Genomic DNA, 24,552 nt, shown 5'->3' on the forward strand with positions numbered 1-24,552 from the left:
TACCACATGAACTTGTCCCTTAACCAAATCATAATTTTTATTACAAATAAATAAGTCAAAAACTTGATTAGCCCAGCTACCCGCAAATTTTTTTTGTGTCTCTGCAGTTGTGTTCTTTCAACATTTCTAACTTCCCAGAAACAGGAAATGGGAATGAAAAAAAACAGATTTCTTAGTTTTTCCATGAAAACTCTTGGTTAATTAATTACAGACTTATCATGCCTGGGAACTCAAAGATTCCTGAAGAGACTCAGATGTGACACATGATTTTTAAGTTGCTTTCAAACAGGCAAATATTGTTTTACTTCTCTGCTGATGTAGGCAATAAAGCTCAACCGTAGCATACACCTAGTGTATGTGAGTGTATCCTCCTTTTAAGGATTAAGCAGGAGAGACAAGCTCCCACCAGCAGAGTAATTAAAGTTGTGGCTAAAAAAATATTTTAGGAGCCTGTGAAAAGCTGGGTGGATGGGAAAGAGATCCCAATACACCAAGTTCCCTTCCTGCAATGCCCGTTTGATGTGTGTTAATTTCTTCTCCAGGGGGCCCTATTATGGGTTGCCTTTCGGGGTGTGCAGTGCTCTGAATATCCTTTCTTCCTGGGACTCTGGCCCCTCCTGACTATTGTATTCACACACTCCAGATCTCACTTGGAGAGGAAAAGGGTTTTCTCAGCTGCCAACTTGCTTAAAAGAGGGACTTAAGAGGAAGAAGAAAGCTGATTGGACCAGGCTTGGCAAAAGTCTCCATTTTATTCTGTTTAGTCAGATTTTTAAAGGACTGGATGTTGAGAAACACCAAAATAGTGAGAACACTTATTCCTTAAGCAGGTTCTTGCAAAGGTTTTTTACAATTAAAACCTGAAAGCTGCTTTAGTAAAGCAGTGTTTATCCTTGTACTAATGCTCGTCATGAATACGTGTCTAACTTAGCTGGAACTAATGCCTGACTATACTGTTCTACTACAGCAACTTAACATTCTGCGTAGGCTGATTATTTTTTCAAGAATATTTGCTAAATTCTTTTAAGGGCTGCCAGTATATATTTTTTGAAGCTTAGTTAATAAGAACAGCTGCCAGCGGAGTCAAGGCTAAAAGAGGCAAAAAATATCTGCAGAAGGCAAGATTTTACTTCAAAAGATCAGTATTACAAAGCACTACTGTTGCTGGTATAATCACTTTCTTTGGGGGGGATGCTAATATAGACTGGGTTTCTTGTCTTCACAGCCCCCACTGAGCCTTTGCTGTGCAAATTTGCTGATGGAGGGCAAAAGAAGCGCCAGAATCAAAGCAAATACACACAGAATGGAAGGCCGTGGCCCAGAGAAGGAGAGGTAAGTGCCACGTAGCAATTATTTTCCTGGGGTTTGGCAGAAGTCAGCGACAGACCTGGAAGTCTACCTTTCAGGAAATCAGATTGCACACAAAATGCAATGGCTTCATACAGAATAAGCTATGTAAGCAGTGGGGAGATGGAGGTTTATGATAATGTGCAGAGTGTAAAGTTACAGGAAAGGAGGATTTCTGAGCTTGGTGTGGAACTGTGCACAGCCTGGTCCCACTGTGAGTGCTCTGCAGGCAGACCTGAGGATTCTCTTACTGGTGAGCCATCAGCAACCAAGGTGTGCCTTTTACAAACCAAAGCAATTTGCCCTGAAGCAACTCAACAATGTTATTTCCTCCACATAGTTTCTGGTGGTAAAATATCTTTAGGGACTATGAGAGCTGTTCCAAAGAGAGATGTGCATCCAGATGTAGGGTCCATGTAAAAGTTTTCAGAAAGCTTATCTGAGCTGAGCTGAGCTCTTCATTCTGTTCAAGACAAAGCTATTTACAGTAGCCTCAGCTGCATCATGTGTACAACATTTTAAAATAATCTAATGGTTGCTCTCTGCTCTGCTGCAAGTAGTCTGTTACTGGAGTTTCTTTTCTGTGTTCTTTTATGTGAAGCGACTCCAAATACAGGTGAAATAGGAAGGGCACTTTTTGATTCCTCAAGAGTTTGTTTACTGTTTTTGAATTTTATTACCAAAAAAAAGACTTGAACAAATAAAGCAGATCTGCTCAGAGCGCCTTCTTATACATGGTGTTAGCTATGAAGGCTGAAGACTTGCAAGTATTTCTATCCTAAACAACTATTCTTTGTGTTTATGATTGACCCTTCAAGGAAAAAAAATATTGGTCTCAACTGTACTCCTCTAGAATACAAGTTGTAGGGGGAATGGGGGGAAGGTGTCTCTTTTTTGGGGAGGTGTTGTGAGTGTTGTTATTGCTACTTTAAATTTACAAGGCAAACTAAAAAAAAATAATTATTATTTGCTGTTTGAGTTACATGTTTCTGGAGTATTTCTGCTCTTTTGTAACTACTTGATTTTTCTAGCTGATCCTTTTCAGAGCATTAGTTTATGACATATATACCCTAGTACTATTGGTGAGCTTCCAAAACAAAGGCCTTTTGAAAGTGTAGAAATTTCTCCCACCATCCCACCATGGTTGTTCTACACTGTTCCAACAGTGAAGGGTCCCTTTTTAGCTCTGTGGGCTGAAAATCCCAGTGTGGCAGACACGTTTGCTACAGGACATTGCAGAAGTCTTCAAAGGCTCCTTGCAGTATTTCACATTGCATGTCTCTAAAAATGGAGTTATCTTCTCAGGAGCCATTATGGTTTGTCATGTTAGGGATCTACTGAGGAGCAAGTGCCCAAGTACTTCAAGCAGTAGACTCAGATCAGCCTATACATAGTTTGAAAAACAAAGATTTATGTGTAGGAGATGACAATAAGGTCAACAATCCATATTTTAAAGACCTCTAAATCCCTGTTTAAAAAGTAAATGCCATCACAGCTATTATCTCTGCTGTTTTATACTTCCTTCAGTTCAAATCAATAATAAAAGAGAATTATAAAGTTAAAGCCAGCAAGTCACCATTATGCCTGTGGCCTCAGGGCATCAGCTTATTGCATCTTGTGTAGTTCATTTGTTGCTAATGGAGTGGTGCCTATTCAGCCCAGTGATATCCTGGTGACCTGGAGGCAGGGTGTGGCTGGTGTGTTTGTAGTATCAACACTTAAAAACTGATTTTCAGTGCTGGAAGACATCATCCCATGTTGATGGTCGCAGTCAACTACAGAGCTGTTGTCATGGTATAATGTACAAACATGAAAAGATGGTAAAGATACAAACTCAGAAATATTTCAGGCTAGATTTTCTCAGATTTTCTCTGTTTACTAACATCTGGTTAATACCTTGTTGTACACTGGATATTTACTACCCAGAGCATCAAAGACAAGAATGCATGTTCTCTTTTAGGGTCCCTCATTTATTGAATTTCTTCCCCACTGTTTATTTTCTTATTTCCAATGTAAAATCTTTCTGTATAATTACTCTTATATTTCATATGCAATAATGTTTTTCAAACTCTTTGTTCTTTAACAACCTTATTCTAAAAACAATCTACCATTCAGTTGTTCTTTAGGCAGAAGCACTTGAGTAACCCTCCAACAGTTATTTCTGTAGGTTTTTATTTATTTTAATTTCTTTTTAAAAGAACAGGCAGTGTGAATAGTGAAATACAACTGATCTATAACAAGTGTCATAGTTCTGATGACAAATGGGATTTGGAAATATTCCCTTCACCTCTGCTCTTTTTTGGTTTCTTCCCCAAAGAAAAGTATTGAAACGGCATCCAAGAGATTACTCCATTAATGTTCCCACCCTGGCCAAATCCTGTGGTATCTAGACCAAGATGTATTTTGGCTATTGTTCAAATAAGCCTTTGCTTATTCTTGAACCCTTTGTATTCTTGAACACTTTAGTGAAGGGCAATTCTAAAACATCTGAGGTTTAACCAGCCTTAGCACTGAATGTGCAGAAGGATTATTTCTCGGAAGGGCAGATCCCAGAGAAATGATGGCAGCAGTTCTTTCACTGGCCTCAAACTTGAGCTGTGCACAGTACTCTGCTCTAGGGATGGAATTGCAGGAGATTTAGTGGGGAGGAACAGGTTTGCTGTGGTGTTATGTCTCTGGTCATGCTGTTTTCAGAGATTTTGCTCTCTTTTATGAAGACCTTCTATGGAATTTATAAGGCAGGGTTTCTTCTGGTTTTCTGTGAAGTTGTCAGGTCATACTGCAGAACGCAGTAAAAAATTATATTCCTATCTTACATCTTTGTAGGTTGCTTCATAACCTTAGAGAAATACTTTGATTGGCTGTTAAATTGCCTGCCCTTTTAAAGTCAAATATTTAGGAATACGCTGAATTTCTCCAGGGATTTTTGGGAGGTCTAGGGGGGTGGTTTTGGTGCTTGGTTATTTAGCCAATTGTAACCAGGGAAGAATGGCAGATCTTGAATAGTTCTTTTTAGTCCTTACCCCTGCATCTTGTTTGGAGTCTCAGGAAATGTTCAGCAGATTTGCTGAGACATTTAACTGACTGTTTGTGATGGTTGACCAGTCCTGGACTACAGAGCTGAGAGCTTATATTAGTGATAGCTTTATATAAGGCTGTCAAATTAGGCATCAAATAGACAGGTGCAATAAATGTACAGTGAAACCTGCAAGTGTTGGAAATGTTTGCAGTGAAATTCTGACCCAGCAACTGACACAATTTCTGCACAAAGTTCAGTAATTTCTTTTTTGGGCTAGCTTCTCCTCACGCTGGTTTAATTAAGCATTCTGTTTTGAAACTTAACCTGACAAGATTATATTGAGATGGTGATAGAGGATAATCATATTCAAATTCTGTCTGTAAAATATTTGATTCAATTTACCTTTAAGTTGCAATTGACAAGTCTAGAGGTGGGTGGCATAAATCTCCAAAAATGTTTTAGTCAAAAATGCATCCAGGGAATCAAGTGTAGTCACAAAATGAGATCAGATTGGATTAAAAAGTGCAACATAAATTTTGCAACATAATCTTCTGTTGCAGATTTAAACCTTGTTTTGTTATTCAAAAATAAAGTTTTTTGATAGATATATTTCAGAGCAGGTTTATTTGAAAATTACATGGTAGACAGGGAGAATTCTGCCTAAAGTTTATTACTGTTTTCTAGAAATTGTAGCTTTTCTACATCTGGTCAACCCAAAGTGATTAAGGTTTTTTTAATGGTCACAGTATTTTGAACTCCTTAGTATTTCATTCACAAGTTTCTGTAAAATTTGTGCTATTTAAATAGTTGCATTGTCTTGTAAGAGAGTACCACCTTTACAGTATTGTTGCATGTATCACAACAGTCAGAAGCAGTGCTGAATGCATTGAATTTGGTCTGATGTCTATAAAGTTATTCAATAATTGCAATTGAATTTGGTCTGATGTCTGTCATGACATTCAATAATTGTCAGTAATAATTCTTCCATTGATTGCTTTTTTGCTTCCATAATCTAAGTTACATTTTTTATTTCTAAAGAGCCAGTAGGTTACCTTTCTTTCCTTCCCTTTCTTCTCTTCCTACTTACTCTTTTCTCCTTTATTTTCTTTCAAGCTCAGTTCATGGAATATCCAAAGAATTAAGCATCTTTTAATTCTTTCTTAAAAATAAGACCGGGTAGTTTGGGAATGTTGCTTCTGTAACAGTTTCTCTTTTTATCCACTATTCATTACAACTTTGCCTAATGCAAACAGCAGTTTAGAGAGAAAAAACATACAACAGGTAAGACACTTCCCAAATTTTTTTAAAGTCAGTACCAGTGAAGGGGTGAAGCAATTGATCCTGGTGCCAATGGTCTCTTCTTTACCAGCAGATGCATTTAGAAATGATTAGTAGTTCTATTCCAGGCCTATTTATAACTCAGGCGTGGATTCAGTTTTTTTTTATTTTTTGTGCTTCTGAGGAAACAGTTGTGTTCTGTAATCCTGAGTGTCTAGGGCAGATGTATTTTATACCTAGACAAGTAACTTTTCTTTGCTGTGAGAGTCAATTCCCAGTTCTGTTGAGATAAGCACCAGTACCCTCATATGTAAACAACCCACAAAGACATTTACTATATACATTAGCATGCCTGTACATTAAACATTGGCACTTTGCATGCTTATTTTCAACAAAAGCTCAGTTTAACAGAGAGAGGCATTGAACCTGAAAAGAAGCCCTCTCTCCAGAGGGAGAAAGAGAAGGGCAAAAGATAACTGACCAGTAGATGAAAGATCTAGAATAATGACAAGGTGCTGTTGCTGTTGGCACCATTTTGGAAAGATGCCTCAGTGGATCAAATACCAAAGATTAGTTTGGATTTTGAGCTTATAAAGTACATAGAAATATTTTAAACCAATAGCCTACTTGAAATCACTGTCAATGCAATCAGGATTGTAAAGGGGCCATGGTTTGGTTAAAATAGAATCAGCAATGTACCTGTCCTTAGAGATCAGTTTTCTTTGTTTTCATTTTAGCTTTGAATTTCCTTCTCTGATGAAAAATGTCATGCCATTTTCCCCGGAGGTTCTCCTGCAGTTGGGTTTTCCTCCAAATTCTGCTGCTAAAACAGTGTTTTCTTAGGCAGAATAAACAAATGTTGGGCAGAGTGAAAGGACATACCTTTTTCTGTTGTATGCCAAACAGATACCAGGGGTGCTGCCAGCCACCCCTAGAATTCTTCCCAACTCACTGCAGCACATACATGTAGTGTGCAGATGTGAGTGTAATACACAGCTGGTACAGCATTGGATCACAGTCATGGCAATCTGGGAGTACCAGATCCCCAAAATCAGATCATTTATAGACCTAAAGATGACATGGTGGAATGTATTGAGTGGCTGTGAAAACAGAATCATTGTGTTATATAATATATGTTCTCTTTTGGTTTTGTTTTGTTTTGTTTTGTTTTTTTCCAATTTTGTAGTCTTCAGCACTTGTATTTTAACTAGTAAGATAACTTGAAGTGGGAAGAAGGTGACTCAATCCCAAGAACAGAAGCTGTGTATGTCATTTCCATTCCAGTTCTGTAGGACAAAAGGGTTTCTTGTCATTCATTTGGGTATCTGAACTTGTTATTGTGTTTATCAGAGCAGTTTCTGATGTTCTGAGGTTCATAAATCACTTCCCACGTTTGACAACAATGGTATATACTTTTACACAACACTTTTCCCCTCAGAATCTGCAGCTTCTTAAGGAGCACACATCACTGGGAAATGCTCCATTCCTTTCATATGCATCTAGATGTCTAAGAGGTGTCACATTTATATTCTAGATTTCTCCTTCTCTAAAAAGGAAAGGTGGGGGCAGTTAGTCACAATTAAATTCAGAAGTCTTTCTAATAATGTTGAATATTTCTGTCAGAACTGTTTAAATAATCAAAGAAAGGAATTCTGCCAAGTTAACTTTACTGGTGACTGAACTTATTTTCTAAAATCAGTATTTTGCATTAATCTCATCTGGGTTGATGATTTCTTTTCCCTTCTCTCTTCTTTCTTCAAAGCATTTCAATAAGGGTATCTTCTGTCAGGGCACAAGAGATCCTTGTGTTGTGATGCCTGGCAGATATTAGTGATGGAAAAAAACAAGTACAGGAATCTGAGTGTTGAAATTTCAATTGATTCCACTGTAGTAGCCAAGAGCACACCCTGGGATGGCAGTCCAGCAGTGTGAAAGGGTGAAGCTCTGAGTCAGTGGAGATTCAGAGGACAGACTTATCTTGTAGTCTAACTCCCACATCAGCTCACCACAGAAATCCCTTAAGTGCAAGTGTACAACCTTACCTTTCCAAATCTCACCTTAAGGAAGACAAATCCAGGGGGCCTTCTGCTTGGAAAGCCCACCACATCCATGGATTTCACCCCTTTTTAATTTCCAGGCCTCTCCATTTTTTCCCAATGGACTGTGGTCTCCTGCACAGCCCGAGATCCTGCAGTGGCAGCAGCCTGCCCTTGCAGAGGTGCTCCAGCACTGGGCAGAAGCTGGCCAGGGCTGGTTTGAGGAGATGATGTGCAAGTCTCAGCTCTGAGGAGGAGGCATAGCTCATCTGTAGCAGGTTGATATTGAGGTGAATTTTTGCACAGTGCAGGAATGACATGTACCCTGAGAGGAGATATGGGGATGTGATGGTGAAGTTGTCCATGAAAGCAGCTTCCCAGCAACACAGAAGATGCTGGGCTGCACTGAAGATGCACAGAAGAAATTGGTCCTTTTTAGGTATTTATGTTTGCTGGAAGACAGATACTGCACTGATAAGTTTTTTTTCTTGTGAGACATCACCGGGATTGGGTAGAGAAATAATAAACCCACTTCATTTCACATGATATTGAAGATCAGATAGTTTATGTTCAAAATCATAAAATAGACGGGGAAAAAATCAAACCAGAAACAGAACATCCTGTCTTTGCCCATGGAAAAATTTTCACAATAAAGTGTTGAACAAAAGGCCTTCAAACTTCCTGGGGAAACCCTTGTTTTCCAGATGCTTTTTGATATTTCCTGCTCTCTATTGAATGAAAGAGCTTAAATTTAAGGGCAGGTACGGGCTGAATCTCTTGTTCTTAAAATCTCTTTCACTGATGTCAACAGTTAAAAAACTGCAGAAAAAGGTAACAAAAACTTTCATTCTTTCCACATGTCCTTTAAGTTCAGACACTTTGTTAGAAATAAGAGATAAATAGACTCATATGGTTTAAGTAATATTTTTTTAAAAATAAATATTTTTAACAAGCTGAGTTAATTTCTTTGTCTCCTGACTTTCTGAACAGACCAGCAGTCATAAAGAATGACCTTTATTTCAATTAGTGTGTTTTCATTCAGTAGCGCAGTCTAGGGCCATTATCTGGCTGAGTGGCATGAAAATTATGTGGTTCAGTTGTTCCTTAATAGAAGATTTATCTGACAAATACTTTCTTAAACCAGCATTCCATCATCAGTGCCACTCCCTCAGGTGCCATTTTGTCAGGAAGTGTCCCTACAAGAAGAAAGAATAAGACCCTCTCCTTCTACTGAGACATGAGCAAACCAGTGGGTGAAAAGGCCCAGAAGAAAACAGTCTCAGCACAGCAGAGGGCTGCTATAGAGGCATCAGCCAGTGCCTGGTGTAGTTCAGCCTGTGTTAGCACTCTGATGGCTATATTCAATTCTGATTTTAACAGAATTGAATGTAGCTCTCCCACAGAAGTCTGAGGCCAATTCTAATATTCTGCCTTTGGTATTTTTGGAATTTCTGTTTGTCTGCTATGGAGGAAAGTTCAGACAATTTTCCACTAAGTTATTATTGCTCATCAGTTTTTATTTTTGATGAATGAGGAAGCTTCAGACCTTAAATCTTTGACCAGTCCACTCTAAGCGTTGCCACTCCTGGGCTTCCAGCCAGCATAATTTTGTGGGGAGAAATTATACAACTTGATGAGGAAGAAGTAAATAGTCCTGTGTTAGCAGCTATTTGAAATAGCAGCTGTTTAAGGCTATGCAGCAACAGGGGATATTAGCAATATTCCTGGGCCAGCCGTAGGTGGTTACCATATGCACACATTGCCACACGCTGTGCCCTATTTGTCTAAACTGAGACTTTTCATTTACTGGTAAATGTGATGGTGATATTTATAGTGGTCACTGCTGAAGTGCTTGAACAGATTCTCGTAATCTGTCTGCATGCAGGATGGATATGGGATGTGCATAAAGAGGAGATGAGTGTCTAGCCTGTCATATTTTTGTACTCTTCAGGATCACAGCTGTGTCCCCCCTGTTCTTAACACCAATATAACGAACTGACTTTGTGCAGTTTGTCTGCATGGACCCACACACAGGTCTGGGAGTGATGGGATTGGAGGGTGAGCTGAGTGTCCATGACCATGTGCTCAAATATCCATGAGAAAAGTAAATGAAAGTGGCACAAACATGTTTGCAGGTCTCACATGGAGAGCAAGTGAAAGAGCTGCTGTAGGTTTTCATTCCTGCACCTTCATTCTTATTTATATCAAAGAAACTAAAATAAGACCAGTAGTTTATTTTCATTTTTCCTCCCAGACCCACATACTCTGTTACATTTTATCCCCCAGTCACTAATGCAAGCTGCAGGATATAGTGAGCCTTGATCGAGCACCTCTAAGGACAACTAAATTCCTTAATTTAGAAAACATGGACATGTCCTTTCCCAAGAAATTATAATAGTTTTTTTGTTAGTCTGAGTAGACATGAGATGAGAGGTAAAATGTAAACACCTCAATTTAAAGGGAACATCTTAAGTTATTTTAAAGAATATTTAAAAAAAAATTAGAGGTAATTTTTCTGTCCCTCAGGAGCTTGTATGTAATATTGAAGTTGTCTTCACTAGTGCAGGAATAGAAAAAGAGAGCAATAACCAATTTTATACATGTTGAAAAGAGAAAGGAAAACAAGACAGTATGTTTCCTCAAAAATGTATTGCATCCGGAAAGTTTTCTCTTCTCTTTTGTTTGGAAATTTCTACATTTCCTTCAGAAATTAATGCAACCTTACTAAACAGTATAATGTGCTGAGCATGCATAAGACATAAGAATACAAAACCAAGTTAAGTAAGGGATTATGATTTTCTGAGCTAATTTATTTTTTACATCAAAATAATTAGTGGTTTGAGTCTCCCTAAATTCAGTTCTCTGACATTTAAAACTTAAAGAAATAGCCATTTTATTTCTCTATGTATTAAATCAATACTTCTTTCAAAAATAGCCACATGTACTTGGACTTTGTCTCCTGAATTATCCTTTGCTTGGGAGAGACTACATCTTTTATTAAAACAGTGGCATTTTCATAAAGCAAAACATTTGCCCTAGCATCTGTTTAAAAGAATAAAGAGAGAAATATACAAATTTAATAAGGACACAAGCCTTTTTTTGGGCAGCACAAAGTAGCATGAAATCTGGTCTTTCACATCAGAAATTATTTTTTGGCCTCTGGAAATTTGGACCACCTCTTCTTAGACCAGTTTGCAGCTGCTGGGGTGGCCCAGCTCTTCCAGGAGTGCTGCTCACTCTCTGCCTGCTCATCACCAGTGCATTTACCCTGGCTGCTCACCCGCCTGCCTGGGAACCAGCCAAGCCCAGGCGCTTTCCTGACCTGTCTGTGCAGCCATCTGGAAGGGGGCAGGTGCCATTATTCAGAAGTGCTTTGGTAGATGGCTTTAGGGGCACGAAAAACTCCCAGCAGGAGCACAGACCATGCCACGTGGTTGGTAAAGCATCTGTCCTTGAAGAAAATGCTGCCTGTCTCAGGCAACAAGCATAGGATATGTGTGAAAAATGAAGAGAAATACAGTGTCTTGGGGTGGGATGGTGTCGTGGCATTTTTTCAGCTGCTCCCACAGGGAGAGCAGCACCTTGAGCAATAGAGTTTCTCTCTATTGTGCTTCTTACCCTGCACAAAGGACAACTTCTCATCTCTTGGTAGTCTTACATTGGAAAGCGTTTCACAAAGGGAGGGATAAAAATCGATAAGGAAGGCAAAAAGTCAAAGCAAATGCTGTGTGTGGGAGGAGAGATTGTCAGTTCCATGTCTTTAAGTAAATGCTGGGGGGAAAAAAAGGTCTTTCCTGCATGACCTTGACTGCTATGTTGGAGCATAAGGTAGAGTGCTTAATACTGTCTGCAGCCCTGCTCTCTCACTGCCTTTCCTGTGGTACCTGTGGATATGTCTGCTAAGGGTGGCAGAGAAGACAGTTGCTAGCTGGACAATGTTTTGACACTGCCAAATCCTTTTGCACAGGTCACGGTCTGCCTGGTGGCAAATGGCAGTTGAAAAGCTCTGTGTAACACATTAACAAATTCTTTTGCTGTCCAGACCTCTGAAGTATTTTAAAAGCTTTGTTTGAAAGCTCAAGCTTTTCTGCTTCACAGCCCATTTTTTGTTTCTTGTCTCATGGTAATGAATTAACTCTTGACTACGAGTTACACCTCACAGAAACTGAAGGCAGGGGTCATACAGGGTGTGACCTTTCTAGGAAAGATGAGACTCCTTCCTCTGAAGCTCTCACTAAGTTGGCTTTGGAATATTTCCCAATCACCCATCTCACAGGTGGCAGCAGGATTTGGGTCTGTCTTGTTATAGTGAATAATCAGCTGTAAAGTCATTAATATCAGTGGAATTATTAATTGATACTGGTGCAAAAAACCCCCATCATTTTCCCTAAATGTTGTGGAAAGATGGCAACCAACAGACTGAACAGATCTGTTTCTCAGTGATCTCTCAGGCTGAGGAGGTACCCAATCTGTCCATGCTGCTTTTGGCCATCTGAGCTTCCCTTGAGAATTTAGATTTCTGTTTAAGTTGCATACAGTTTTTATTCACATTGGCTTTGAATATGTTTCATTTCTTTTTTATTTTTTTAATTTCTTTTTCCCCTTTTCCTTCAGTAATAGTAAAAATCTGTTTTTCTTCCCTAACTATGTGCAGGCTGGCATGGCTTTGACTTACGATCCAACAGCTGCTATACAGAATGGGTAAGAAATGCATGTTTTCTTATGTCTTTTTAAAAATTATTTTGAATGTCATCTTCTGTTTTCTCTTTCTGTAGTGAAACTTTTTGAAAAGCAAATCCACTCAGTCATATTTTTTTCTGAAGCATATAAAGCTATATTGTCAAGTTCTTCTTTAGTTTTCCTTTTCTTTTGATGCCTTCTTGTTTGCAATATCCATTTGAATGGGAAGTTGTTTTTTCTAATAGTTCCCATCTCTATTTGGCAAATGATAGGAGATGTCTTTTTAATCTCTCTCTGTCATGAAGTGGAAACCAGTAAAGTTTCCCTTTACTGACTTGGCTTTTGTTAAAATAATCATTGAAGATTCCAACGTATTTTGAATAATGGAGCTGTTACTTCATCTGGGGTTCTTTCTGCAGGCTGGCTGCCTTCCATGTCATTGTCTGAATAAAAATGCCAGATAGGGAGAAAGCCTTAAATTAGTGTGTAAGCAGATGGGATTTAAGGGTAATATTCTGAGCAACACTCTTCTTTACTTCTCAGCTACCATTTGTTGACACGAGGAATTGCAATTTTTTCTCAAACCAAGAGGTGAAATTACATCATCATATTATTTACCTGCATGATTACTTTTCCAATTATTTCATAAACTAGAAAAAATATCCTCTTTTTTTAGCTCTCTTTTCAGCTAGGTTAACAACAATTTGAAAAGAGGCAGGAAGTTCATCCTTGAACTCTTTGACACTCACTCTCTGATCAGAGAGATGTATGATACAATTATCAAATTCCATGCATACTCCCACCTGTTCTCCAGCTGAAGGGGAGAATTTATTGATATTGATAAGAATGAGTTTATTTGTTAAACAGTTGTTAGGGCGCTGCTGGTTGAAGCATTTAGGAAAAAACCTAACATTCCCAGTAGTTTAAAAGAAATCAATAGTAATAGTCTATTTTGCTTAATTTTCTTTTACAAGGAGTAATTTTGTAGGACTTGTGATATTCCTGTGTTATGGAGGAAGAGGCCAAACTCAGAAGAAAAAAGAGCTTGTTTGTAATTGTAATTTCAGAATTCTCTGCTTCTATTTCCCTGTTCTGACCTCCACATGAGTCATTCTTCTCTCTTGTCATACTTTTCAGCTGGTAAAACATTATAATCTGTGAATAAAAACATCACTGGTTTATAATACACCAGTGTTTCATGTGGACAACTGGCTTTTTTTTTTTTTTTCATATAAGTTCCTGCTTGTCAGTGTTGTGAGTATTTTGGAAACCGTAGTTTGAATGACCCATTGAGATTAATAGGATTTTAATTCAAGAAGAATTCTTTTAAAGTTAAGAAAGTTATCTCACAATCAGACATTATTTATACCAAAGAACACCTATGGTGTTCAGGCTGCTCAGGTCGTTTGGTCACTCAAATGCTTGAGCACGCTGTCACTTATCATTGGGTAAATAAATTCTACTCAATGGAGGATTTCAGTTCTGCAGTTTTTTAAATGTTCTTTTATTTTTAAAACAAGAAATAAATTAAATTACAGTACCAGATATCTCTCTATGAGTGACCATAACTACTTTGACATATGTCTTTTTTCTAAAGTGTCAAAATATTTTCAGTTTTATCAGGACTAAACCATCATTCAAAATGCTCTTGTGGTGAGATCTTGATTGTGTGCAGTATCATAAGGATCACCAGGACCCTTTTGGTCCAACAGGATTTTTTTTATCTCCCAAGACATTCACACAGCAATCTCTACATATCCTGCATCTTTGTTTTTTCTGTTTTTCATAAACCTCTTTAACTTGCAAGTACAGTGAAAATCTAGCTCAGGAGTTTTATTTTAATAAAGTCAGGGAGAACCTTGATGATTTGCTTGTGAAATGAGTGAGTTTGATCTGCTGCTTGCTGACACAAGACGCAGGCATCGGTGTGTGGCCATGGGGAAAGAGACTTAAAGGCTCTTTAAGCTCTGTGAAGTAACAGGTTAAGTCAGCAAAGGGGCATCTTCCTCATGGGAAGGGCAGTGTGGCACACCCACCCTGTGCTTAAAAGGCTGTAGAATATTTTGGCTTTAACGTGGGCCAAGCCACTAAAGTTTGCATGGAGCAATGTCACCTAAAGATCTGTAAGACAGAGGTGATTTCCTTGTAGCATTCAGCTGGGGTCACCAGTGCAGAATGTAGTGAAGGTAGAGTCTGGGGATGAGAAATGTAAAGATACCAAGTCAAGGTGATGATTCAGAAGAGTTATGAACCACCAAAAAAACTTAAAAAGAAACTGCCCATGCTGATGTTTACTAGAGATCTTTCTAGGGTTGATAGATGTGTTTGGATGCATCTGTTTCTAAATCCACACAGGATTATGTGGAGGATGGAAGCCTACAGGAGAACCATGTCTCTGCAGCCGGTGTCATGGGGTGGTATTTAAAATTCATAGTTCCTTAAGAGGCGTGGTTTATATTAGGTTTTGGGTTGGGCCATGAGGGAAGAATCTGGACTCTTGCTTCCAAATGAAAAGGTAGGTTCTTATTGTTCATGGTGTCATACTATCACTTTTATTACCATATAACTGCATATTTGCCTTGAAAATCTATAGCAGAAATAAAACAGTGTGAGAGAGGCTCTCACTAAAAATGACTATGATTTTTTCCTCTGCTAAGAAATAGATGATTTTCTTCTGAGTCTATTACATTGTAAAGCTCAATTCTCCATTTCATTATATTGTTTTTATGCCCATGTAGCTCTGTTTAAGCATCCAGTGGAGTTACATCAGTATAAAACTGGTATAATGGAGTGGAGAACCCAGCCCATAGTGTACCATAGCATTGCAGCATGAGGTACTGAGGATATGGTAAGCACACACTTCAGCAGATAAGATCTTTTCACTTGGCAACCACTTCACCTTTTTTTTTTTTGTTTGTTTGTTTTGTTTTATAATCAGCCTTTTCTGAATTGTGTTTATAAAGGTACTCAGGTTTTATTTTGGGGAGCAGTGTGTGCCTGTTGTAATATGCTATTGATTTTTCGATTTGTGGCATTAACATTGCTTTAGTAGCTTTATGCACTCATACAAGGAGCAGGATAGAGCTCTTGTACTTGCACTGTAAGGAAGCTCATTTAAAATGTTCCTGAGGCTGGAGTCCTCCTGGCCATTTGACTAGATTGCGATGTGCTTTATCAGTTTAGTGCCTCATATCTGGGGGACAATTTTGTGTGTTTGCTGGCCAATGGGCTCAATACTCAGATAGGTCTTTTCCAAGTCCAACATCTGACTGTGTGCCTTGTTGCAACAGAAAATTGCTGCCTTGATAATGCTTGGTAATACTCTTACATTATGTGAGCCCCAGGATGCTATTTATGAATCTAACTTTTTCAGTACTGCCCGCAGGCATGAGGCATGAGCAAATGGTGTTTATTGCAGCGCAAATAGGATCTTGCTCTTGTACAGATTCTGTCTGGAAACTTGCACATTCCCCAATAGAATGGGAACCATATGGATTTTTTTTTTTCACCCTTTTTGGCAGGGAAATAGTGACCAGACACTGCAGATAATGCAGTCCCCAAATGCAAAGGGAGGGTTGGTGTAGCAGAGGAGTATGTGCTTTGTCTGTTAAGCAACAGAAACTGTTGTTAAAGCGCTGTGTCTGTGTGCCTGATGAGGTACTGGAAATTTGCTTCTTTTTAACATCGCTCCAAAATGTGTTCTTTTGAGCCCCTTATAAAAAAAGTTCCCTTCAGGAACTTCCAGAAGCATCTTTTCCCCAACTAGTGATGAGTTTCCCCTTTGCTTATAAAATCTAGGCATGCTGAAAAAGTCTATTTTTAACACAAGGGTGACGTCCATTTTGCCTTGCCCTTACCACCTGCATGCTTGTGCTCCTAGCATTGCAATTGCAGCTGAAGAGCAGGGACATTGTCTTGCACCTGTGAAAAACTGCACAGATCAATGTAAGGATGCAAACTGCATCTGCAGAAAATGCAGCTGAGCCTTCTGGAAAGCTCTCCTTAGAGCTCAGAGGCCAACTACATCACAAAACCTGCAGCTCTCCTAATGCCTAGTGCTCTGTACTTGATACACTGTGTGCATTTTCATGCCAGGAAACTTGGAGGCATAATTGAATATATCTAAGACGAATCAAAGCCAGTATAATTCATATCTCTTTCTACTCCTCTTTCTGATGTAGATATTCTGATGACTGAGAGTCCTGTATTCCCTTGAATGAACTTAAAACATTCATCTTCCACCTCATTTCACCTCTCCCTAAGCCTAAAGAAAAAAAAGAAGGCAAGGCCTAAGACTGAATACAGGAAGGTCCTCAGCTGCAAATCTTGTTGTCATGCTGTAGAGTTTGTGCCAGAGCAGGCTACTCATGTGTTTTTTTCCCCTTGTCTCTTATTAGATCCCCAGCATGCCACTTATGCCAGTTGCATATGAGGATGATAGCCCATTTGTATGTAGAGGGAATTTAGAGAGATGCCTCAGTGTCCCACAGGCTCTTTGTCAATGAGCCCTGCCCTGGCAGCAGATGACTCCAGCAGTGTGGTAGGTTGAGCATCCCATACCTCAGGGTGGCACTGCTTGAGTCCATCCCCAGCAAGGACACCTCTATCCTCACCACACCACTGTTCTTCACATGTGGCAGACATCCACATCCTTTACTATTAGATCCTTTTAGCCACAAGTGGCCCTGAGGAAAGAAAACAAGCCTTTGTCTCTTGATGTAAGAAATTCCTGACTGCAAAATAGTTTCTTTGCAGCCTGTTGCAGTGGCTGAGATTGTAACACTTGATATTATTATTATTATTATTATTATTATTATTATTATTATTATTATTATTATTATTATTATTATTATTAAAACTGAAATATATGAACTTGATTTTCCTGCGCTGTCATTTGCGGCATCAGAGTTTCTTCCTTTCTCTTCCTTGACGCCCTTGTGCAGGAATTTTCCCAATACAGCTGAATGTCCTGGTGGTATGTTTTATTTGATCCTTATTTGAGAGCATTCCAAATGGTGACAGATAAATGGTATTGGCAGGGCTGTGGGAAGGGCACATTATTTTCCACATTACCACAGTATATATTCTACAGGCTTGTGTACTATTCAGATAAATGCATCTCTAAGCTGAAACTGAAATGGCAAGCTGTCTGTCAAATTCTTGGCTTAGCACACATTTTCTGTAAATTTGTATTTGCTGGGATTTATTGGTGAGTTTGTTCCAAAGAGTCAGCACTATTTCCAAATGGAAAGTTGTTTCTTCCCTGTACTTGTCTTTGTCTGAGTGGTTCATACGTGGTTAAGGATATGAGCCCAGCATCAATGCTATGTTTATGAACAGAATGAGAAAAGAGTAAACAAAAATGTGTGGTTTTCTCAAAAGATTTTTTGGTTTATATTATTTTTTAGTTTAAAAGATTTATATGTATTTCTATACATTACACATTTTACCCATCGACTATTAAATTCTGTCAGTCTGCCATTGAGTATTTTAATTTTCTGCACACAAAATTTCTCAGTTGACCCACTTAGCAAGAGCATAGTCCAAGTGATTTTTGGTTAACATTAATCTGGGAGAACCTTGTAAAAAGGGTTAGAGAATATGCAACATGCTAGTGCCATAGATGACTCTGCCTAGTGGTATAAAAATCCCTTCTCCCGTGATGTTGTGTGAACTTAATATTGGGTATAAACATGGGGATACAATTGCCTCTTAGTTCTCATAATGGGATATATATAAAATTGGGCAAAGGCACAATTTTAAAATAGTCTCTGTGCAAGCATTGTGAGGGCTGATAAATGGTCCTAAAATAGCATTATATTTCTATTAAACAAAAAATCACTCAGATGCCACCTGCTGCTTTTGGCATTTTAAAATCTGATTTGGAATAGAAAGAACAAATGATTGCTTCTCTGTCTCCCTCTCCCCTCCTAACTTTGGATGTTTCCGCCCAGCGTTCAAAGAGAGCAGCCTGTTTTTCCAAGGCTATTGGTTGAAGTCGGTAGTTATTTGAGCCTGCATCCAGAATGAATGCATCCAGTCTGAACTACACTGATTAGTACTAAATCTGTGATGCCAGGGCGATCAGGAAATAGAGCACTTGTTTAAACACCAGTAATGATTTTTTTTTTTTTTTTTTTTTTTTTTTTTGTTGCATAGCCCTCATGGAAAGCTACTGTTGATTGCCTCAGAGTAGGGAGGGGAAAAATACAGAAAGAGAGGGAATGCAATTCACTTCACTGTGCAGAATCTTCTGTTACCTACTGGTGCATCCTATATGAGAAAGATCTACATGAGGTTTAAATTGTACAAAAGAGCGGCTGCACATGAGGGTTTTCTCTCTGAGTCCAAAATACAGGCATTTAGACAACAGTAAAACCACAAACATTCTTTTTTTAAGCAATTTTAATTTTCTGGCTTACAGTTAAAACTGCAAAAAGGTCAAATGCAAAAATCTTTACAAGCATACACATATAAAGTACTAACACAATCCAGCAGTAGTGATGATATTTTCCAAGTGATAATTTTATCAATAACCATTAACACACAGGGAAGGAGAAAGAATATAACATTTATTGCCATCAAGCAAGAGATGGTGCAGGTTCTGTTCATAGCATGCAACAGTGGAAATAAAACCGACTAAATCTGGGATTTTTAGTGCTGCCTGGGGCATTTAGCCTCATAATTCCTGATATATTTCACCAGAAAAAGGGGGTTTTGCTCTCTGCATAGATGAATACGAAAATTTCAGCCAGAGTTTTTGTAGCCACCCCTTAATAAAATAATTCAGGCATGTATATAGAATGTGTTATTCTCAGCACTGAAGCACTAGGATATGAAAAGAAAACAGTAACCTCTGTAAAAATGAAATCAGTAATGTTGTCTTCGATATTGTGTAAGAAATTTCCTTTCACTAGCTAGTGCCCTGGAAAATCAGCTGTCTTTGCATCTCAGATAATTGCTTCTTGTATTGTGAAGTTCGATATTTGTGCTAGTTGAAGTGAAAAAAAATATGCTTTGTGTAAATATTCCTCCTCCTTTCCATTTTCAAGATCTGCTCAGTGGAGCCATCTCATCTTTTTTTATTGTGGTTTTGGAAATAGATGGACATAATTACCTGGGTAGACTCTTTTTGTCTTTGCCCAGGAGGCAGTGAATTATTTAGTCAGAGCCTAAGTAGTCAAAAGGTTCAAAACCCTCTTGCCTTTGTTCTTTGTTTGCAGATTTTATTCCTCACCGTACAGTATTCCAACAAACCGCATGATTCCACAGACATCAATCACGCCATTCATTGCTGCTTCCCCTGTCTCTACATATCAGGTACGTCAGATATGCACTTGTCTACTGTGTTTCCCAGTTAATGATGTTTTGGATGTGGATGAAGGCAGAGTGTATACCACAGAAAGCTGTGAGTGCTTGCACTCTTGAGTCGCTCTTGAAACAAAGGGCTCTCTAGGAATATTCAGGTATCATTGGGTAGAGTTTTAAGTGTTTCCTGCATTCTTTACAGAGTAATGAAAGCCACTGTAATTCTTCATTTCAATCAGCTTCTCTGATAAACAACATTTTGCCTAATTTCCAATTGACAACACCAGAAGCTCATCATTCTTATTGAATTGTTTCCTCATTTTGGCTCCCCTTCATTAGCCAAAAGTTTTTTAAGTGTTTCTTTTTCATAATTTATGTTGACTGCATTATGCTTTGACCTTTTGACCCCAGCTACATTTTTTCTAGTAACTACATCTTTTAAAAGTACTCATTTTTGTCCAATAATTCCTGACAAAGCAAATTACTTGAGGATAAGTGTCCTCAAATCATTCTTTAGTCTGCTACATGCCGTGTCATTCAGAATTTCTCTTTTCAGCATATCCCTCTCAGATCTCCACTGGGAAATTATTGTCTTGTTTTGGCTTTCTGAGATGGAAGTCTAAATCAGATTGTGTATTTTTATTACTAGCCACTGTCTGGGAATTTATCACTTCACAGAAGCTGGTCACTGACTATACATTTTCCAATTTTACTTGTTTCTCTCCTGTGCCATCAGTGATTTTCCAACCCTGAGTCTTACCTGAAATAAGCTACCCAAACTTTCAAAGCTGCATGGTGGGTTGTTCTTAATGCTAAGGTTGTTTTTTTGGGGTGTAGGGGAGGTGTGTGCAGATGGTATGGTACTGCTTACAGGTAATTCTGAGAAGTTACTCTACTTTAAACTTGATCTTCAAAGACAGATGATTCTTGTAATTCTCTTTGTGTTATTTTGTTTGAGATGGCTATGTAGCCAAAAGTTGTTTTGGTGAAGTAAATTCAGTAAATTTCAGTAGAGTCAATGGCAGAGATATACGCTGCATTGCATGCAGCACACACGCCATTTCCTTGGTAGCAAAGCTGGCTTAAGAGCCACACTGCTTCCCATTCAGGCCACTGAGTTCAGGCCACCCCAGCCACTTACTTTCATCACTGCTCCACAGTTCACAGTTGCTCCCCTTTTCCCATTCTGGTTTGAACCATTGCATCAGTTTGTGGTTCATGCATTTGCAACAAAATCATTCTTTTTTATTTTTTTTTTAACCTGTATCATTTTCCTTAGATAGTTGGCAGTGTAAGCCCAAAGATATTTACCCTTGGCACTGTGAAGGAGCTGCAGTGGTGCAAGAGTGGGAGCAATGAGCAGCAGCAAGCTGTGGCAGCTCTAGTGTGTTTTAGCTCATGGGGATTCCCAGCAGAAAATATTGTTGTAGTAGAGGTGTGTTCACACGTGGGTGTGCTGGTTTTGGTTCCAAAGATGTTTTCCTGAACTTGCCTTTCAACAAAAAATAGACTTCAATAAACATATACAAATGTTGGAGCACACTGTTTTACACATAATTCTCAACACTTTCTTCATGAACAAAATCTCAAGGCGTCTGGAGAAGTGGGACCTTGTAGCTTTCTCCTTGTTATTCTTGGACATGCTCAGTCTGAGGTGCTGCACACCCATCTCTGGGACAGCAAGTGAGGTGTCCTCTGAAGGCTCTGGCACAGCTTCATCTTTTGTGTACTTGTGTGTTGTGGTGTCCAGACTGATGCAAACCCAAACTAAAATACAAAATTCTGTAGCGAGTGGGCCATTCACGCATAGCACAAAGCACATAGCAAAAATCAGAGATGCCACAACAAATATGCAAACACCCTATAATGTGTCTAATTCTTAGTAAAATTTTTATGTCCTTGAAATACATTGCATGGCAGTCATAAGGCAAAACAACAAAGAAAGTCTTTGGTGATGCATGTGGGGTTCTGGTGGGAACAGACCCCAGCTATACCCATGCTCTAGCTAAGAATGATCCTGGAGGGGCAGACTTCTTAAGCCAGCTTTGCCATGAAAAAAAGCTTTCAATTAGAATAATTCTCAAAAGCTCTGAATTAGATCTGCAGTTCTTACTGGAAACAGATCAAGTCATTCTGGGATCTCTGAAAATGCTATACCTTTAAAAGTTCATACAGATACTTTGGAAAATAAACTTTGAACATTTTCTGTCTCCTGCACTGTCGGTTGGATGACATGTTCATGATTACATTGATGGATGAAAGCAAAAAATGCAAATGAAAAAACAGGACAACATGGAATATCGAAGGCTTCTTTACGAGATAAAATGTTGTGATTCATAGCAGTGGTGCAATCACTCAGACTTCTATCTTTGGTGGAAAACATTATCAAATAAACTTTGAAAGCTTTTTCCTTTATCAATAACTTTACAAAGCGTAAATTAATTTTGGGTTGAGTTATAAGACTTAAGTCTTCTGTCAAAATTAGCACCTCAGTTGTAATAGAGAGAATATTTTTAAGTAAATCTTTAAGTTTTAAACTTTTCTATGCTAATTAAAAGTATTTGATGCGCAGGTCCAGAGTACTTCATGGATGCCTCATCCGCCATATGTTATGCAACCAACAGTAAGTGGATACTTGGTTCTATCTGGCTAAAAGTGCTTCCATTGTAGCCTTGCTCTGCTTGTCCAGCCACGTTGAAGTCCTGGGTCATGTAAGAGCGGGCAGCTGCTCCCTGAGACAAGAGGCCTCTGCCGTAAAGATTCTGTTTCTTTAAGGAGCACCATTTGATTTGGTGGAAAGTGGAGGATGGTTGATGTGTTATCTAATTGCATTGATTGTAAGAGAGTAACAAGTTCTGAAGTGTTGCTTCTGAAGCTGTGCTTCAGGGACTGCAAGATAACCGCATTCCTGCGTACTTTGAATTGCCAGGATCACATGTGACCATTCCCTTACACGCTTATCCATCAAAAACGTCCTGTGCAGCTTTATGTCAAGGATCCTCATTGCCTCAGTAATGAATTTCAGCCTGGTGGAAAAGGGTGAAGCACAACTGTCTTAGAGAGTCTCTGACAAATCTGAATCTACTTTATGATTTGGACAGTCAACTCTTCCCCCTTTGCCCCAAGTAAATTGTCATCTTTATCAATTTATAACTACTTAAAGCTGCACTATGTTTCTAATCAACATTCTTTAGAACGAGTGCAGCTGATTTTTCTTTACCTCACAGAGGACTTTGGATGCTCTTTACCTAAATATTAGCATTATACCTGGAGAAAACACCATACTGAATTCCACTATAGACAGATCACTGTAGTAACATTTCTACCTTTTTTGAGTTTGTCAGGTATAGATCCACTTGACAGTGCCATTAATCAAAATTTAAATGCATACTCCACGTAATCATCAATACATTGATTTTTTAGAAGAGGAGTAATATTAAAATGAAGGTCTGTAGCTCAGGATTGTTTATTGTTCATGTTTTTGTTCAAATATTTTGACTTCACAGAAGTGTAACTTCTGGTGAGAGTTAGCTGTACAGCAACACGGATATAATTACACTACATATCTGTTTAGTTGCGCAAGTCTCTCATCCCAGTTTGCAGCCCCCTTTCCACACCCCTCAGCTCTTTGGAGGCAAGTTCTCCAGTTCTCTCACAAGGCAGAGAGCATAGTGTGGGACTGACTGGGCACCCAGTTCCTCCTGCTGCACCTCTCTGCAGACCCTGGAGGAACTTACCATCTCAGTGGAGTAAAGCTGTTGCTCTATTCCTTGTACAGAGATAAAATGTGTTGAACCAATTCACAGATAACATCAGTCCTGTATTCTAATATTTGGATTTAATAGCATACCACAAGAAGTCTTAGATGTGTGTATTTGATGAGCTATGAGAATTGTGGAAGCCAAAGAAGCTCCAATCCTTGCAGAAAGATTCCCTTTCTAAAAGAAAAATCTAAGCACTCTACCAGATTTTGTGTATATGTGTGTTAGAGTTTTATTTGACAATATTGAGCAAAGCATTTTTCTGTAGTACTAGGAGAGGTATTATTATGAAGTAATTAAATGTGTTTCCCCTTAGTAAGGGCGTGAAGAGAAGACTTGTATTTTATAGTGAGTAGCACCCTCAAAATGCTGAGTTAAATTGGTACTCACTGTGAACCAGAGAGTCATGTCAAAAAAAGAAAGTGTGATTCTAGATGGAAAAGCAGAGGGACAGTGGATAAGTGGTGTACCATTTCTGTTCCAGTCTCATTGCTGTTGTGGGTTACTTCAGTGTGTTTTCTGTAGCAATCCTAGACTCTTCACTGACAGATTTTTCCCATATGTTTCCAAAGATTATGTTCTTAAGAGGACATGAGGCATTTAGTACCAAAGAAGCATAAAAAGCCAAAAGGCAGAACTACCATTCCCAAGGTTTCATTCAGAGATGAATTCTTTATTAGAAATGTCTGAAAACTTGTCAGAATATTGCCACACAGAGAATTCAGGAGACTTCAGAATTAATGGTCTGTTTTGAAAGAAAATAAAGAATCTGTGTTCATTTTAAGGTTCTGTAGTTCTATGCCTAGCTATATATAGGCTCTATTCTAGGCAGTTCCACAGCTAAAAAAAAAAAAAAAAATAAAGAAAAGATTACAGTAAAGTTGGGAGAATTAAGGGTGTGAGTTTTGGTAATCCTGTGAGCTGATGAAACTGGGAACTTTCCAATTTTGTTAGCTTTCTGTTTCTTCTTATAAGCTAGTTTTCCATGCTATTATCTAAATTGCCACCACTTCATATTTTATGAAGTGATTGATTGTGGCATGTGACGTCCCCCTGGACACCACTGCAGATAAATGTTACATTCCCCTTACCCCAGGAAGGAGAAATTTTGTTAAGCCTCTAT

General features: G+C 38.6%; 1 protein-coding gene across 4 annotated transcripts in view; it reads left to right on the plus strand.

Moving 5' to 3' along the window:
• RBMS3 (RNA binding motif single stranded interacting protein 3) overlaps positions 1-24,552 on the plus strand; it is a 702,347-nt gene that overhangs the window by 612,905 nt on the left and 64,890 nt on the right. For all 4 annotated transcript variants that reach the window (XM_030232505.2, XM_030232511.2, XM_030232509.2 and 1 more), the window contains 4 exons: positions 1,226-1,332; positions 12,335-12,381; positions 19,584-19,680; positions 22,241-22,291. In XM_030232505.2, the coding sequence (XP_030088365.1) occupies positions 1,226-1,332; positions 12,335-12,381; positions 19,584-19,680; positions 22,241-22,291 (302 nt within the window). The remainder of the gene's footprint in view (positions 1-1,225; positions 1,333-12,334; positions 12,382-19,583; positions 19,681-22,240; positions 22,292-24,552) is intronic.

The sequence above is a fragment of the Serinus canaria genome, chromosome 2 (assembly GCF_022539315.1).
Source record: "Serinus canaria isolate serCan28SL12 chromosome 2, serCan2020, whole genome shotgun sequence".
NCBI lineage: Eukaryota > Metazoa > Chordata > Aves > Passeriformes > Fringillidae > Serinus > Serinus canaria.